The sequence below is a fragment of the Ranitomeya variabilis genome, chromosome 1, assembly GCF_051348905.1.
Source record: "Ranitomeya variabilis isolate aRanVar5 chromosome 1, aRanVar5.hap1, whole genome shotgun sequence".
Taxonomy (NCBI): Eukaryota; Metazoa; Chordata; class Amphibia; order Anura; family Dendrobatidae; genus Ranitomeya; species Ranitomeya variabilis.
In genome coordinates this window covers 494,487,301-494,501,045 of record NC_135232.1, presented here as the reverse complement: position 1 = coordinate 494,501,045, position 13,745 = coordinate 494,487,301, and the positions used below count along the sequence as shown (strand labels likewise).

Genomic DNA, 13,745 nt, shown 5'->3' with positions numbered 1-13,745 from the left:
GAATTGAAAAATACGTGTTATTGTTAAATGTTTATTGCATTTTATAAATCAATAAAAATCTATTTGATTAAAAAAAAAAAAATTGCCATGCTTCAATAGCCTCCATGGGAGCCTAGAAGCTGGCATAGCTTGATCGGCCCTGCTACATAGCAGCGATCAACAGATCGCTGCTATGTAGCTGAATTGAAGGCTTCCTATGAGCGCCGTCCACAGGGTGGCGCTCACAGCAAACTGGCATCAGTAACTTGAGACCTCTATAGTTACTATCCTGACTAGGGTTGAGCGAAACGGGTCGGCAATTTTCAGAAGTCGCCGACTTTTGGCAAAGTCGGGTTTCATGAAACCCGACCCCTGTGTGGGGTCGGCCATGAAGTCGGCGATCTTCTGAATCTGGAATCGGAATTCCGATACCGACTCCCGATATGTTTAAGATATCGGGAATTGGTATCGGAATTCAGATTTAAGTGTAAAATAAAGAATTAAAATAAGAAATATCGCTATACTTACCCTCTGACGGGCCCTGGTACTAACCGGGAACCTTCCTTCCTTAGAATCAGCCTTCCAGGACCTTGCGGTGACGTCGCGGCTTGTGATTGGTCGCGCGGCCGCCCATGTGACCGCTCGCGCGACCAATCACAAGCCGCGACGTCACCGTGACGTCACCGAAGGTCCTGGAAGGGCTGATTCTTAGGAAGGAAGGCTGCCGGAACGAAGCCGAGGGTGAGTATATTCCTATCAGGTATATACTCACCCTCGGACACGCCCTGCTTCTTTCCGGCAGCTGACATGTCGCGTCTTTGATGTGGGCTCAGCGCCGGAGCCCATATCAAAGGGGGAGACACAACATGCGCCGTACTAGTACGGGGCATGTCGTGAAGGAGTTAAGGGGTCTAGTTTCCAAAATGGGGTCACTTATGGTGGTTTCTACTGTTTAGGCACATGAGAGGCTCTCCAAACGCGACATGGCATCCTCTCTCGATTCCAGCCATTTTTGTGTTCAAAAAGTCACCTTCCCTTCGGAGCCCTGTTGTGCACCCAAATAGTAATAATTCCCCACATATGGGGTATCCGCGTACTCAGGAGAAATTGCACAACTAATTTTAGGGTACAATTTTTTTTCCTGTAAGCCAGGTTCATATTGTGTTGGTGCAGTCCATTCAATGCATGCGTTAAACAGACTGCACCAACGCTACTGCCTTTTAAAGATCGCGTTATACGATCGTGATAGTGCAGATGCTCTACCTACGCTAGCAGTGACAGACCCGGAAACGCTGCAACCCGCGTCCCAGGGTTCGTCACAGAATGACAGCACATCGCTAACGCATGCCGATTATGACATGTGTTTGCGATAAGCTACTGTACATAATGGCAGTCAATGGGTGCGCTGAAGCATCCGATACATTGTGTTAGTGCCGCTGTGTAACGGATGCCGTCAGCACATTGCCATTGACGCAATGTGAACCCTGCCCTTACTCTTGGGAAAATAACAAATTTGGAGCTTAAGTAATATTTTTGTGAAAAAGTTAAAGGTTAATTTTTTCCTTCCACATTGGTTTAGTTCCTGTGAAGCACCGGAAGGGTTTATAACCTTCTTGAATGTGGTTTTAAGTACTTTGGGGGGTGCAGTTTTGTGGTATTTTCTGTCATATAAACCCCCCAGAGTCACTTCAAATGTGATGTTGTCCCTAAAAAAGATGGTTTTGTAAATTTTGTTAGAAAAATTAGAAATTGCTGATCAATTTTTAACCCTTATAACGTCCTAATAAAAAAAAATGTTTTCAAAATGATGCAGATGTAAAGTAGACATGTGGGAAATGTTATTTATTAACTATTTTGTTTGACATAACTTTCTGATTTAAGGGCATAAGACTTACAAGTTTTAATATTGCTAAATTTTTGAAATTCTCACAATATTTCCGATATTTTCACAATTAAATGCAAGTCATTTTGACTAAGTGTTAAAAGTATTATGAGGTACAATGTGTCACAATATAACAGTATTGGAATAACTGGGATAAATCAAAGCATTCCAGAGTTATAACCACATAAAATGACAGTGGTCAGATTTGAAAAATTTGGCCTGCTCATTAAGGTCAAAATTGGATCTGTCACTAAGGGGCTAAACTAAAAACCCCAAACAATAGAAAACCCGAAAATCGCTTCTGCAAATGAGATTGCCCAGTTTAATAGACTTGGAAACTAAATATGGAATCTTTATGAGGAATCATTGGCTCTCCTGACATGTCTGTTCTAGTAAATACATAGATTACCTGTAAAATAACTATTTTATAACTTTTGTTTTTTTTTTCAACTATATGCTATTCATCTTGTAAATGTTCAGTTGAATTTACTACAGTTTGTTACCTTTCTCCTCATCAAAGGGCTGCATGTTTACACAACCTGGAAATGTGGAACACTGCGCCCGGCAAAGGTTTATGAGAAGATGCCTCTAAATTTTTAGGTTATGGGCATAGAATTATTTGCTCGGATTGCGGACAGGTCCTCTTTAACCAAATACTGGTGCAGCCAAATTTATCCTTTGATGATGCCAAGTTTTTCTTCAATTCCCCTGACCTCAGAGAGCCATAACTTAGTTTTTTTCTGTTTATTTATTTTTTTGGTCATCTTCACTTATCTGGATAAGTTGTATATTCTATATTCTGTGCTACAACATTTTTTAGCACTGTAATATTCTTATGACTCTTCAGTTTGCATGAGGGTCACATCAAAATCTGCTCTACTGCAGCTATCATATCAGTAATAATTTAATACCTATCGTTTAGCCAGAAATAAATATGAAACCTTTAAAACTTCTGATTTCTAAAGAGATGAATCCAGATTTGAATGTTTTTTGGGTTTTTTTGCCAGTTGGGGTTCAGGAGCTGATCTGTGGGGCTCCGAAAACGATAATCGTTATGGTAAGCCGAGAATAGATGATGGACTGCTTGAAGTTGTTGGTGTAACTGGAGTAGTTCACATGGTAAGTCTGTCAACATTGTAATAGTCACATATGTTTTTTTTTATTTTTTAATCCTAGCACAAATGTATGCATTATGGTTCTTCTTGCTGCTTCTGTGTCCTGAATTGTGAAGTACTGTATATACTCGAGTATAAGCCGAGATTTTCAGCCCACTTTTTTGGGCTGAAAGTGACCCTCTCGGCTTATACTCGAGTCAGTGTCGGCGTGGGGTCGGCGGGTGAGGGGAAGCGGCGGCTGTCACAAACTCACCTGCTCCTGGCACTGTCCCTGCATGTCCCATGGTCTCCGGGCAGCTCTTCCTGTGTTCAGCGGTCACGTGGTACCGCTCATTAAAGTAATGAATATGTACGTGACCGCTGAACACAGGAAGATGCTTCCGGAGACCATCTGACAGTGAAACGCTGCCAGGGACCGCTCCGGGAGCAGGTGAGTATATCGGGGGAGGTGAGCATTGCGCGGTAGTCACCTTCCTTGTTCCACTGCTTCGCGCTGCTATGTCTTTCGTCCTCTGGCTGTGACTGTTCAGGTCAGAGGGCGCAATGACGCGATTAGTGTGCGCGCCGCCCTCTGCCTGAACAGTCAGTGCAGAGGATGGAAGACAGCAGCGGTGGAACGTGGAAGGTGACTATCGCAAGTGCCGGGGGCCTGACCGAAGAGAGGTGAGTCTGTGAATTTTTTTTTGTATTTTAATCGCAGCAACAGCAAATGGGGCAAATGTGTGGAGCATCATATGGGGCCATAATATATGGAGCATCTCATGGGGCCACAATGTATGGAGGATCGTATGGGGCCACAATGTATGGAGCATCTCATGGGGCCACAATGTATGGAGCATCTCATGGGGCCATAATGTGTGGAGCATCTTATGGGGCGGGGCATCTTATGGGGAATAATGTTTTGAGCATCTTATGGAGCCATAATGTGTGGAGCATCTTATAGGGAATAATGTTTTGGGCATCTTATGGGGCCATAATGTATGGAGCATCTTATGGGGCCATAATGTATGGAGCATCTCATGGGGCCATAATGTGTGGAGCATCTTATAGGGCCATAATGTATGGAGCATCTTATTGGGCCATAATGTGTGGAGCATCTTATAGGGCCATTAACCTTTATGCAGCATTGTATGGGGCAAATGTTTCTATGGAGCATCTTATGGGGCCATTATTAACCTTTGTGCAGCATTATATGGGGCATATTTTAATATGGAGCATTATATGGGGCGTATTTTGTATGGAGCATCTTATGGGGCCCATCATGAACTGTATGGAGCATTATATGGGGCTCCTGATTCAATATGGATATTCAAAAACACTTAACCTACTGATGTCTCAATTAATTTTACTTTTATTGGTATCTATTTTTATTTTTGACATTTACCGGTAGCTGCTGCATTTTCCACCCTAGGCTTATACTCGAGTCAATAAGTTTTCCCAGTTTTTTGTGGCAAAATTAGGGGGGTAGGCTTATACTTGGGTCGGCTTATACTCGAGTATATAAGGTAATTACATTTCTATTGGAGGACAATGACTTTTAACATAATTTTGGCATTATGTTTTTGCATTTTGTATGGCCAGGGCCAAGTTCAAGGAGGACTTCGTTCAGGTATTCGAATTGCCCAGGGTTCCTACTTCCGTGTTACCCTTCTAAAACCTATTCCAGTCCAAGTAGATGGTGAACCCTGGATTCAGCCACCAGGACAGATTATTATTTCTGCTGCAGGACCAAAGGTAAGACATGAAAAAAGCAAAACTGAACACTAAGTTGTGGTATATTTCTGATGCACTAAGGGGCTGATTCATCATTGGCGGGGTTTAACTATATATATAAAGGCATCTATTCAGCGCAAGTTAGAGGAGTAGAAAACAGAACACATTGAGTCCTGTAAAAGAAAAATGCAATGCCTGTTACTGCTGTTCAGCATGTACAAAAAACTGCTGTTCACACAAACTTTTGAGTTGGCCTGATGTACTTATATCAAAAGATGGTCAAAATACGTGTTTTAATGATGGTGTCAATGAATGTTCTTTATAAGAAAGTCCCGTTTAGGTTCCAAGTGCACAAGGAAATGTTCTTTTCAGCATCTTTCTTGTTTGGATAATAGAGGGTGTCGGGAATCCTCTCTATGATATCCAATAACATAAGAAGACCAGCACTCACTTGTAAGGTTGTAGATTTTATTCCATGCTCTTTAAAAAATAATTGTTTTTTGAAGAGAATGGAATAAAATCTACAAATTCTGTAAACGTACACGTGAGTGCTGGTTTTCTTATGTTACTTGCAATGGGATGCCAACCCTAGACACGAGCACCACGGCTTTTGATTATTGACTGGAAGTTATGTTTTTGGTATTATTACGGTTTTATGATATCCAATATATATAAGTGATCGCATATATCTAATAGATTGATTGTTTTAGGTCCATATGCTAAAGAAATCAAAGCAGAAGCAGAAGAAAACCTCATCGAGCTCCAAAGAATCAAAAGGAGATCCTGTTACTTTCTCTAATGACAATGGAAGCTAAGAGCAAGACTGCACACTGGAACTTCTCAGTAAAACACTGCCGTGCAGACCTGAGGCACTAGAGGACCAAGGTCCCATAAAATGCCTTCTGAGGGACCCTGAATTCTACTTCCATAGTATACCTTTCTTGTGATGCAACCGTGTAATGCAGTCCCTGCCGCTTCCAGTGACCATTTTAGTAATAAAATAATCAGGGCTGTAGGCTTGTATACATACCGTAGTACTGTGGATATTACTCCAGGGTTAACAAGTAGTGTCTGCATGCTACAACATGGCTGTCAGGGTGCATATGTGAATATTTGTGGCTTAGACACTGGGCATTGGGTGATTATTTACTGTTGTGGTTATGCTTGGATGTATCAAGGATAAATTGTCCTAGTCTCTCCCGTCGGTGATTACAGTGTCCAAACACTTGAACCAATAGCTAAGTAGGAAGGGCGCCTGAACTGAGCATTTAGTGACCCGCCTTATTAAACGGCTTGCAGGTAAACAAATCCCATACATGTTCTGTACTGTATTTAAAGCACTGTTTTTTAGAACATATATTTTTACTCAGTGGTAATCTTAATATTATGAGTATTTTTTTAATATTTGAGTCAACCCCAATCCCCACCCCAAAAAAAAGCTATATCTGTATCTCCCTATTTGAATTTCGGCTGTGCGAGGAAAACTTGACAGCAGATTTTGCCAAGGATTATGTGATATCTGAGAATTAGACCGATTTGAAATGGAAGTGGCTAAGAATAAAGTTCCCAATTTTGGAGTGTGATTCTAGGGAGTATTTATTCCTTGCAATATATGCCTGAAGTATTGCCACTGATGAAATATGTGTGATTAATTATTCGGCAACTGTGGACCTTTTAGTAAGCTCTGCTCAATAGATTATTTTTATATTTATTCTAATTTAAACCTAGTGATCAGGTTTTACCAAAGTACCGTTTGTCTGACTGTGTTATGTAATTGTGCTGGTAACAATTTAATGTATGTGTACTACAGAAGTCCACGTGTCCTAGAGGTGTCCTACTAATCCTTCAATAAGTGGGAGTTCTATAGTCTTTTTACTTCTTAGTGTGTGGTATTTTGACTATGATTTTATATTGGTTATCGGTTTACTACATTTGCAGAATCAAAGATTTATTTTATATATGTTTATATTGTAAAAATGCATGGAGGGATGTATTCATTTTGTTTAGTCGTGATGCTAGAATTTTTTGTACAGAAAATGCTGCAGCAACAAGATTCTACATAATACCTTCACTACCTAGGGGGGAATCGAGCCAAAGTTCAGAAGTGTGCATTTCAACCACATCTCAAAGTACGCAGGACTAGAACGTACACTGTGCCACTACAGGCATTGATGTTTTGGGAAAACCAAACTTTTTCCATTATTTATGTATTGGCACATAATCTTCAAATTACTCTTCATGTACCCTTTAAAAATGGACACTATATGGGAAATTAAAAGTATTTCTAAACTAGGGTAATGGCCTTTAAATGTCCGCTTAATATGTAACTGTACTTTTCTGAAAATGGTTGATGTCTTAGACAGGTCACAAGTTTTGGTTCTTGGGTGTTTTGGTCAATAGAAAGTTTTTTGCAACTTTTTTTTTTTAGGTGCATTTCAATCCAAAATAATGCCTAGTGCTGTGGGACACATTTATTAACCACTTGTGCCAGACTTTAGAGCCATTGTTGGAGTGGCTTGAAGCTTGGCCAGCATTTAGACACATTTATGAATGTGACTTTTTTTAAATGTAACCTAATTTTTGTGCAATCGTACTGAGGTGGCATAACTATTCAAGAAAAACCTCTAGATACATTTAATTTGCAACATTTTCATAAATTTGTCCCAAATTAATGGAAGTGTTGATTCTAGCAAAGGGTATTTTATTTGACAAAAAAACCCAAACATTTTTGAGTTATTCTTTAGTCTCTCAAGAGAAGCAGAGCGAGGAGCGTCACTGATCAAAACTTCTGACATGTTCAATTCTTTCTAAAAGGGCAATTGCACTTTAAGGTCCGAGGCACTAATGACTTTATTAGAAACACCAAGGCTGAAATTAATAATGCCTAATGCTGGTCATCTGTGTTTCACACATCCATGTGTGTAGTTCCCATTCTTTAAGCCTAGTGTAAGCAGAAAGTTACAAATGATCCAGTTAAATTGTAATGTAAATAAAGAAAATATAATTATTTATTGTAAAACAGAATAAAATCATTAGCTCAGTGCTAATTCTTAGAAAATATTTAGCTTTTGTAAAGAAAGAATATATAATCCATTTACACTGTGGAATAGCTATTTTGAGGTTTCTCTATTTGGTGTACATTTTACTGACACTTTCCTTTTGGAGTAATTTGAAATTATTCCAAACTTCTAGTTGGTGTGAGGTTTGAGGTGCTAAACTTCTTACAATTATTATTGTCAGGTGTAATCCAATGAATGGAGTCATTGTTTTGCATGTGCACTGTGACCATTAGAATGGAGACCCCCATTCTCCTAAATAGTAGGGGTCCAGCATTTGGATACCAAGGGATTATACATTTATCACCTATCTTATTAAAAAGTGGATAAATGATGTTCCTTGGCCAACACCCTTAATCATTTGTCTCTTCCAAGAAAAAGAACTCTTTTAAGGGAAAAAATATCCACATTTTTTCTTAAATGCATGTACCGTATTTGCAGCTAAAAGTCATTATCAAAATTGTTTTTGTTTTTTAAAACAATTGCACAGTTTCTTGTTATGGGCCTTTTCTTTCTTATCTGAGAGGCATTCAGAAAGACTGAAAGGATAGATCCAAACTTCCCAGACTGTTCTCAGTTAACTCATTCTGCAGCCAGCTATGTGCCATACACAAAAGCTGTAGAAACAGGGCACACTTTTTAATGAAACCCAATTGCAAAAAATATTTTTAGCCCTAAATTCTTGGCTAGAAGTTTACAAAAAGGACCTGAAAGGTAGATATCTCCTTTAATACATAGTAACATTCTTACACAATGTAATTTGTTTGTTAAATATTTAAAGTGATTATTGTGATATCCGATATGGTTAAAACAATATTTTTATGGCAAAACCGCGTAAGCTGTAGTGCAATATATTGTGTGTAATGAATATAGCACGTCATGAAGAGGACCACTTACGTGACTGACTAGTTGCGTCATTTTTTAGTTATATATTTTTTATTTTTGAGTAATTCCTTTTTTTCCCTGTATAATTTGTGATTGAGTTTATTTTTAGGATTAAAATCGGTTTAATATATTGTGAAACATGTAGCATAGCTTTAGTGAATATTCTAAGCTGCTGAATTACCATTTGTAATAAAAATCTACTAAACAGCATGACAAATTCCAATCTTAGATTTGTGTAGTAATTTTCACTAGCCTCATCATTCCATTGTGCCTTCACATACCGAAAATTCAGATCTGCTGTAGTTGCTGATATTACTTTGAAGACCGGTAACTGTGTTTTTAATCTGTGTTATCATTACATGTCATGCAGGCATCCAGAGCGACTTACAAGGAACATAGAAGACATACTTAATTCTTTTTTCCTAGCTATTTGGACTAACTTGACTAGTTTTCTCATACCAGTAGATAACAACCCCCACCCCTTACCTACAAAAAGCTGAGGTCTAGACAGTTCATAGGAATCTCCACTTTTGTGTAAACATTTCTTAGAGCATCTGTCGCAGTGACTTATTTCTGGATAAATTACTTTGTAATAAGTGAAAAATATATGCATATGTGATGGTTACAGTCTTAACTTGTGAGCCTTCTGACATTAATATTCATTATGTAGGTCTAACCCAGACCTCATTTTTCCTGCTAAGCAACTATAAGACTGTCCATGCCTTCATTGAGAAAGCTACAAACTCCACCCTATAGATTAATTCTTTCAAACAAAAAACAATTACTCATTTGCACCAGATTAAGATCTTGTTTCAGAAAATGCTATAATCTAAAGGTACCGTCACATTAAGCGACGCTGCAGCGATAGCGACAACGATGCCGATCGCTGCAGCGTCGCTGTTTGATCGCTGGAGAGCTGTCACACAGACCGCTCTCCAGCGACCAACGATGCCGAGGTCCCCGGGTAACCAGGGTAAACATCGGGTTGCTAAGCGCAGGGCCGCGCTTAGTAACCCAATGTTTACCCTGGTTACCAGCGTAAAAGTAAAAAAAACAAACAGTACATGCTCACCTGAGCGTCTCCCAGCGTCTGCTTCCTGACACTGACTGAGCTCCGGCCCTAACAGCACAGCGGTGACGTCACCGCTGTGCTTTCACTTTCACTTTAGGGCCGGATCTCAGTCAGCAGGAAGCAGACGCTGGGAGACGCGCAGGTGAGCATGTACTGTTTGTTTTTTTTACTTTTACGCTGGTAACCAGGGTAAACATCGGGTTACTAAGCGCGGCCCTGCGCTTAGTAACCCGATGTTTACCCTGGTTACCAGTGTAAAACATCGCTGGTATCGTTGCTTTTGGTGTCAAACACAACGATACACGGCGATCGGACGACCAAATAAAGTTCTGGACTTTATTCAGCGACCAGCGACATCACAGCAGGATCCTGATCGCTGCTGCGTGTCAAACTAAACGATATCGCTAGCGAGGACGCTGCAACGTCACGGATCGCTAGCGATATCGTTTAGTGTGACGGTACCTTTAGACAGAGAGCAAACATTAAGCTTGTGGGTGCCAACAATCTCAGATAGCACTCGCCCATCCTTTGGTCTAGCTCTCCTCTGTTGCTTCGATCTTTGATTACATTCTTCATCAATCATGTCACTAGTACAGTGCTCAACACGACTGCAGCCAATTACTGATTTCAGCAGCTTGCCTTGTGTATATCAGCAGAGCCGCTTAGCTCAATGATTGGCTGCAGTGGTGATGTATGCTGTAGTCGCGACATCACTACTGCTTCCAAAACGGAGCGCCAGCACGGGATCGGGGGTGAGTGAGTGCTGTCTGAGTTTGTTGTTTTGTAAGTATTTTATAGGAATCTGTCAATGGGATCAACACTCCTAACCCGAATTGGTATTTAGGTCATAAGATCACTGATCTCAAGGTTTCATTTTATTCAGCATCCTGATATCTGCAGATAAATCGATATTTTTCTTTTATGTAAAGGAGCTATTCCAGACTATGGGTTGGACACGGATCTGCATGAGAATCTGCCTCCAGCTTATTATTAATGAAAGGGGAAGTTACCAGTGTGAGGTGTAATGGCCGCTCTCTGCTCTCCTGATCTCACTGCAGAGCTGGGTGTGATTATACCTGACACATCTGCAGGTCACTCTCAGCTTCCATCTCACAGGCAGACAGGGCTGCAATATTGTTCAGAGCTGTGACAGCTGCAGCAAATGTGTTTGTAAGGAGAATAAGTTCTGGTCTACTGTACTGTTAGTTTCATGTCTCACACTGGTAACAGCCTTTTATTAAAAATAAGCACTGGAGGTAGAATCTCAGGGAGATCAGTGGTACAAGGTATCATTTTTTTCAATTTTCTATGATCTACATGCCCGTATAGATGACTTAGAAGGGTTGATCCTACTGACTGATTCCCTTTAATTGTTTAGGCACAAGTTTTTAAATGTATCCTAATATGGGTCAAAGGGACTTTTTGGGCCCTCATAGGCTCCAGTACTGGGGTGCAATGATAACCCCATCGCACACAATAGTAATGCTTCTGATCTAAGGTAATATTGATCAAGAAACATCTTTCTTTATCCTACTTCTTGCAGTCCTTGATTTACAGGCAGAATAAACACAGTTTCACGTCTATACCTGGCTGTGGGCACATAATTTACCAACATAGGACATAACGTCAGGTGGGTTACCCAGAGGAGTAGTCATTTCTGAGCTGCAAGTGGCACTGTAATTCATGCGACAACTGCTGTGTGACTAGGAAACCCCATTTGAATATACTGTCTTACGAAAATATCCATAAGGAGGTTGTCCACTAGCTTAGCAGTCCTTTTTTTAATGAAGTAGTCCCCCTTGTAAAGTAAAACTAAGATACTCCCCTTCTCACCAATGTTCGTGCCAGGATTCCCATGACATTGTCCACGTAGTGGACAACCGCTTTAAAGCCAGGTGAAGTCTCAATCAAGAAATTAAAGGTTCCCTGTATTGGACACTAATTGTGCTCTTTTCCTCCATTTACCATACAGTTAGATGCAGTATGTTCCCAGAATTCAGCTACTTCAGCTTGGGGAGAGTCTGACACTTTATTTTATTCGGATGACTGACCGAAAGCCCTGAAATAGGTCTGTTCCCATTAAGTCTTGTATGTGACACATCTGGAGTGCAGTAGTGGCTCCTTTATTAAGAACCTAACATAAACCTCAGTGGCCCTTTAGGTCATGTTGCACTTTATTTTGCCTGCCAACTGCAATACATTGTACCAGACACAAACCACTGTAAGGCGTTTAGTAGTTTATATATTAGGGTTTTTAGTTTATTTCCCATGGCAAACGTAATCCGCTTTAGCTTGTGTATGAGGCGCAGTGTTCTCCGAGCACCTTAAATTTATCTGTTTAGGGTATTGCATTGGTGGTTGCTCATTAATACACTTAAAGCAATATTGTCTTATTTTCTAACCAACACTGACTGCTGTGTAAGCTGTCATACTTCACATTCTATAACCCAGCCACTGTGCCATTGTTGTGTATTATGCTGCCTTTATCTTTTTTTGCGTGTGTGCGCTTACAGGGATCTGGTAAGCAAACGTGGTTGTTAAATCATGGGCAGGATGCTATATGGCTCGCAGAGATCTTTACAAAGGGCTTCCTGTTGGCAGTAATAATTGGTTCTAATCAAGGCAGAGCGGTTGTGCCAACAGCGAGGAGAGCATGGCTAATCAGCACTGCAGCAATGCCCGATGACTAGTGAGAGGTGTATTTATAATGTCAGTACAGTATTAGTGATGAGCGGACGTGCTGGGATAAGGGGTTATCAGAGCACGCTTGGGTGCTAACCGAGTGACTTCGGTTGCTCAAAATATGTTCAAGTCCCCGATCCTGCATGTTTCGCATATTTTCCACAGTCACAACAAATGCGGGGATTGCCTAACAAAGAGGCACGGGGACTCAAACGTAGTATTGGAGCACGCTGAAGTCACTCGGTTAGCCGCCAAGCATGCTCGGATAACACCTTATCGGAGCACATTCACTCATCACTAGTCCGTATCATCTACCAACTGAAACTAACAATCTCATTACCGGGGACTTCTGCAAAGTTATTTGGGCCCCATAGCAACCTGAATGTGATTTTAATAACCCCATTATTTTGCCAGGTTGCCTTTTTTTGTGTACTTACACGTTTACTTGTGGTTTAAGCTTGAAGATCGACTTCTCTTGGTGTTACCTGTGTCTACCTTGCTATCCTCTTTGTTGGTGAACTATTCAAATTTTTAAATTTTGTTTAAGTGTAAAGTTTTGTATTTAAAAGCGTTCCGCTCTAGTAGGACTCAAACATAAAGACTATTTTTTTTGCAAACTGCTTACCGTATATCTATGTTCATGTTTTCTCGTTTTAATTTGCACTGATTTCAGTCCTATATTGAGTGTATATCAGAGATCTATATTAAATATTCCGTGATAAATGCAATTTGTTGTCTGTGTTTAAATCAAGTTTTGGTAACACTATATCAGTCTATAGTACTTTGACTTATTTCAATAATGTAATTAATAAATTTGAAACAGTTAGGTATTTTTGCTGCTAAAATATAAAAGTTTTACCTTCTGTCTTGTTTGTTGTGCATTTCTTGTGCATATAATTCTTCCAGATCTGTTTAATATGCAATCATTTTCTAAATGGCAAAATATTATGAAAGACTGATTTGTTTCAAAAAATACAAAAAATATTCTGTGTCCTTTCAGACATTTTACAGATGTAAAAAAATATCAATTTCAAACAGTGTTTTGTATTTGATTTTCATTAGTGTTTGACCAGTGTCAGTTTTCACCATCAGTTTTCCTGTATGCAGCAAAAAACTAATGGAGGTTTCTCAAGCTTCTATCAAACGTACATGACAAACTGACAGCACTAGGTTATCATCCATGTGCTGTCCAAGTTTTTCACTGACTCCTAGGCTTCGATTCATGAAGATCAGGGATTTTCTCGATAGCCTCGATGAGAGGGCATGTAAGGCTCACATGCTCCTAGTTTATATCAAGAAGTGGGCACTTCTTAATGGATCGGGGAGCATCTCACAAGTGTCGTGCAACTAGAGTCCCCAAA

General features: G+C 40.1%; 1 protein-coding gene and 1 long non-coding RNA gene across 2 annotated transcripts in view; both read left to right on the top strand.

The window, feature by feature from the left end:
- DGKQ (diacylglycerol kinase theta) overlaps positions 1–6,981 on the top strand; it is a 169,944-nt gene extending 162,963 nt beyond the window's left edge. Inside the window, exons 21-23 of the mRNA XM_077251980.1 lie at positions 2,869–2,980; positions 4,558–4,710; positions 5,400–6,981. Of these exons, the coding sequence (XP_077108095.1) occupies positions 2,869–2,980; positions 4,558–4,710; positions 5,400–5,504 (370 nt within the window). The 3' untranslated portion in view covers positions 5,505–6,981. The remainder of the gene's footprint in view (positions 1–2,868; positions 2,981–4,557; positions 4,711–5,399) is intronic.
- Positions 6,982–7,284: 303 nt separating this feature from the next.
- Positions 7,285–13,249, top strand: LOC143765386 (uncharacterized). Its single transcript, XR_013213380.1, has 2 exons — positions 7,285–9,465; positions 10,171–13,249. It is a non-coding gene; the product is annotated as an uncharacterized LOC143765386 (long non-coding RNA).
- The last annotated feature ends 496 nt before the right edge of the window (positions 13,250–13,745 follow it).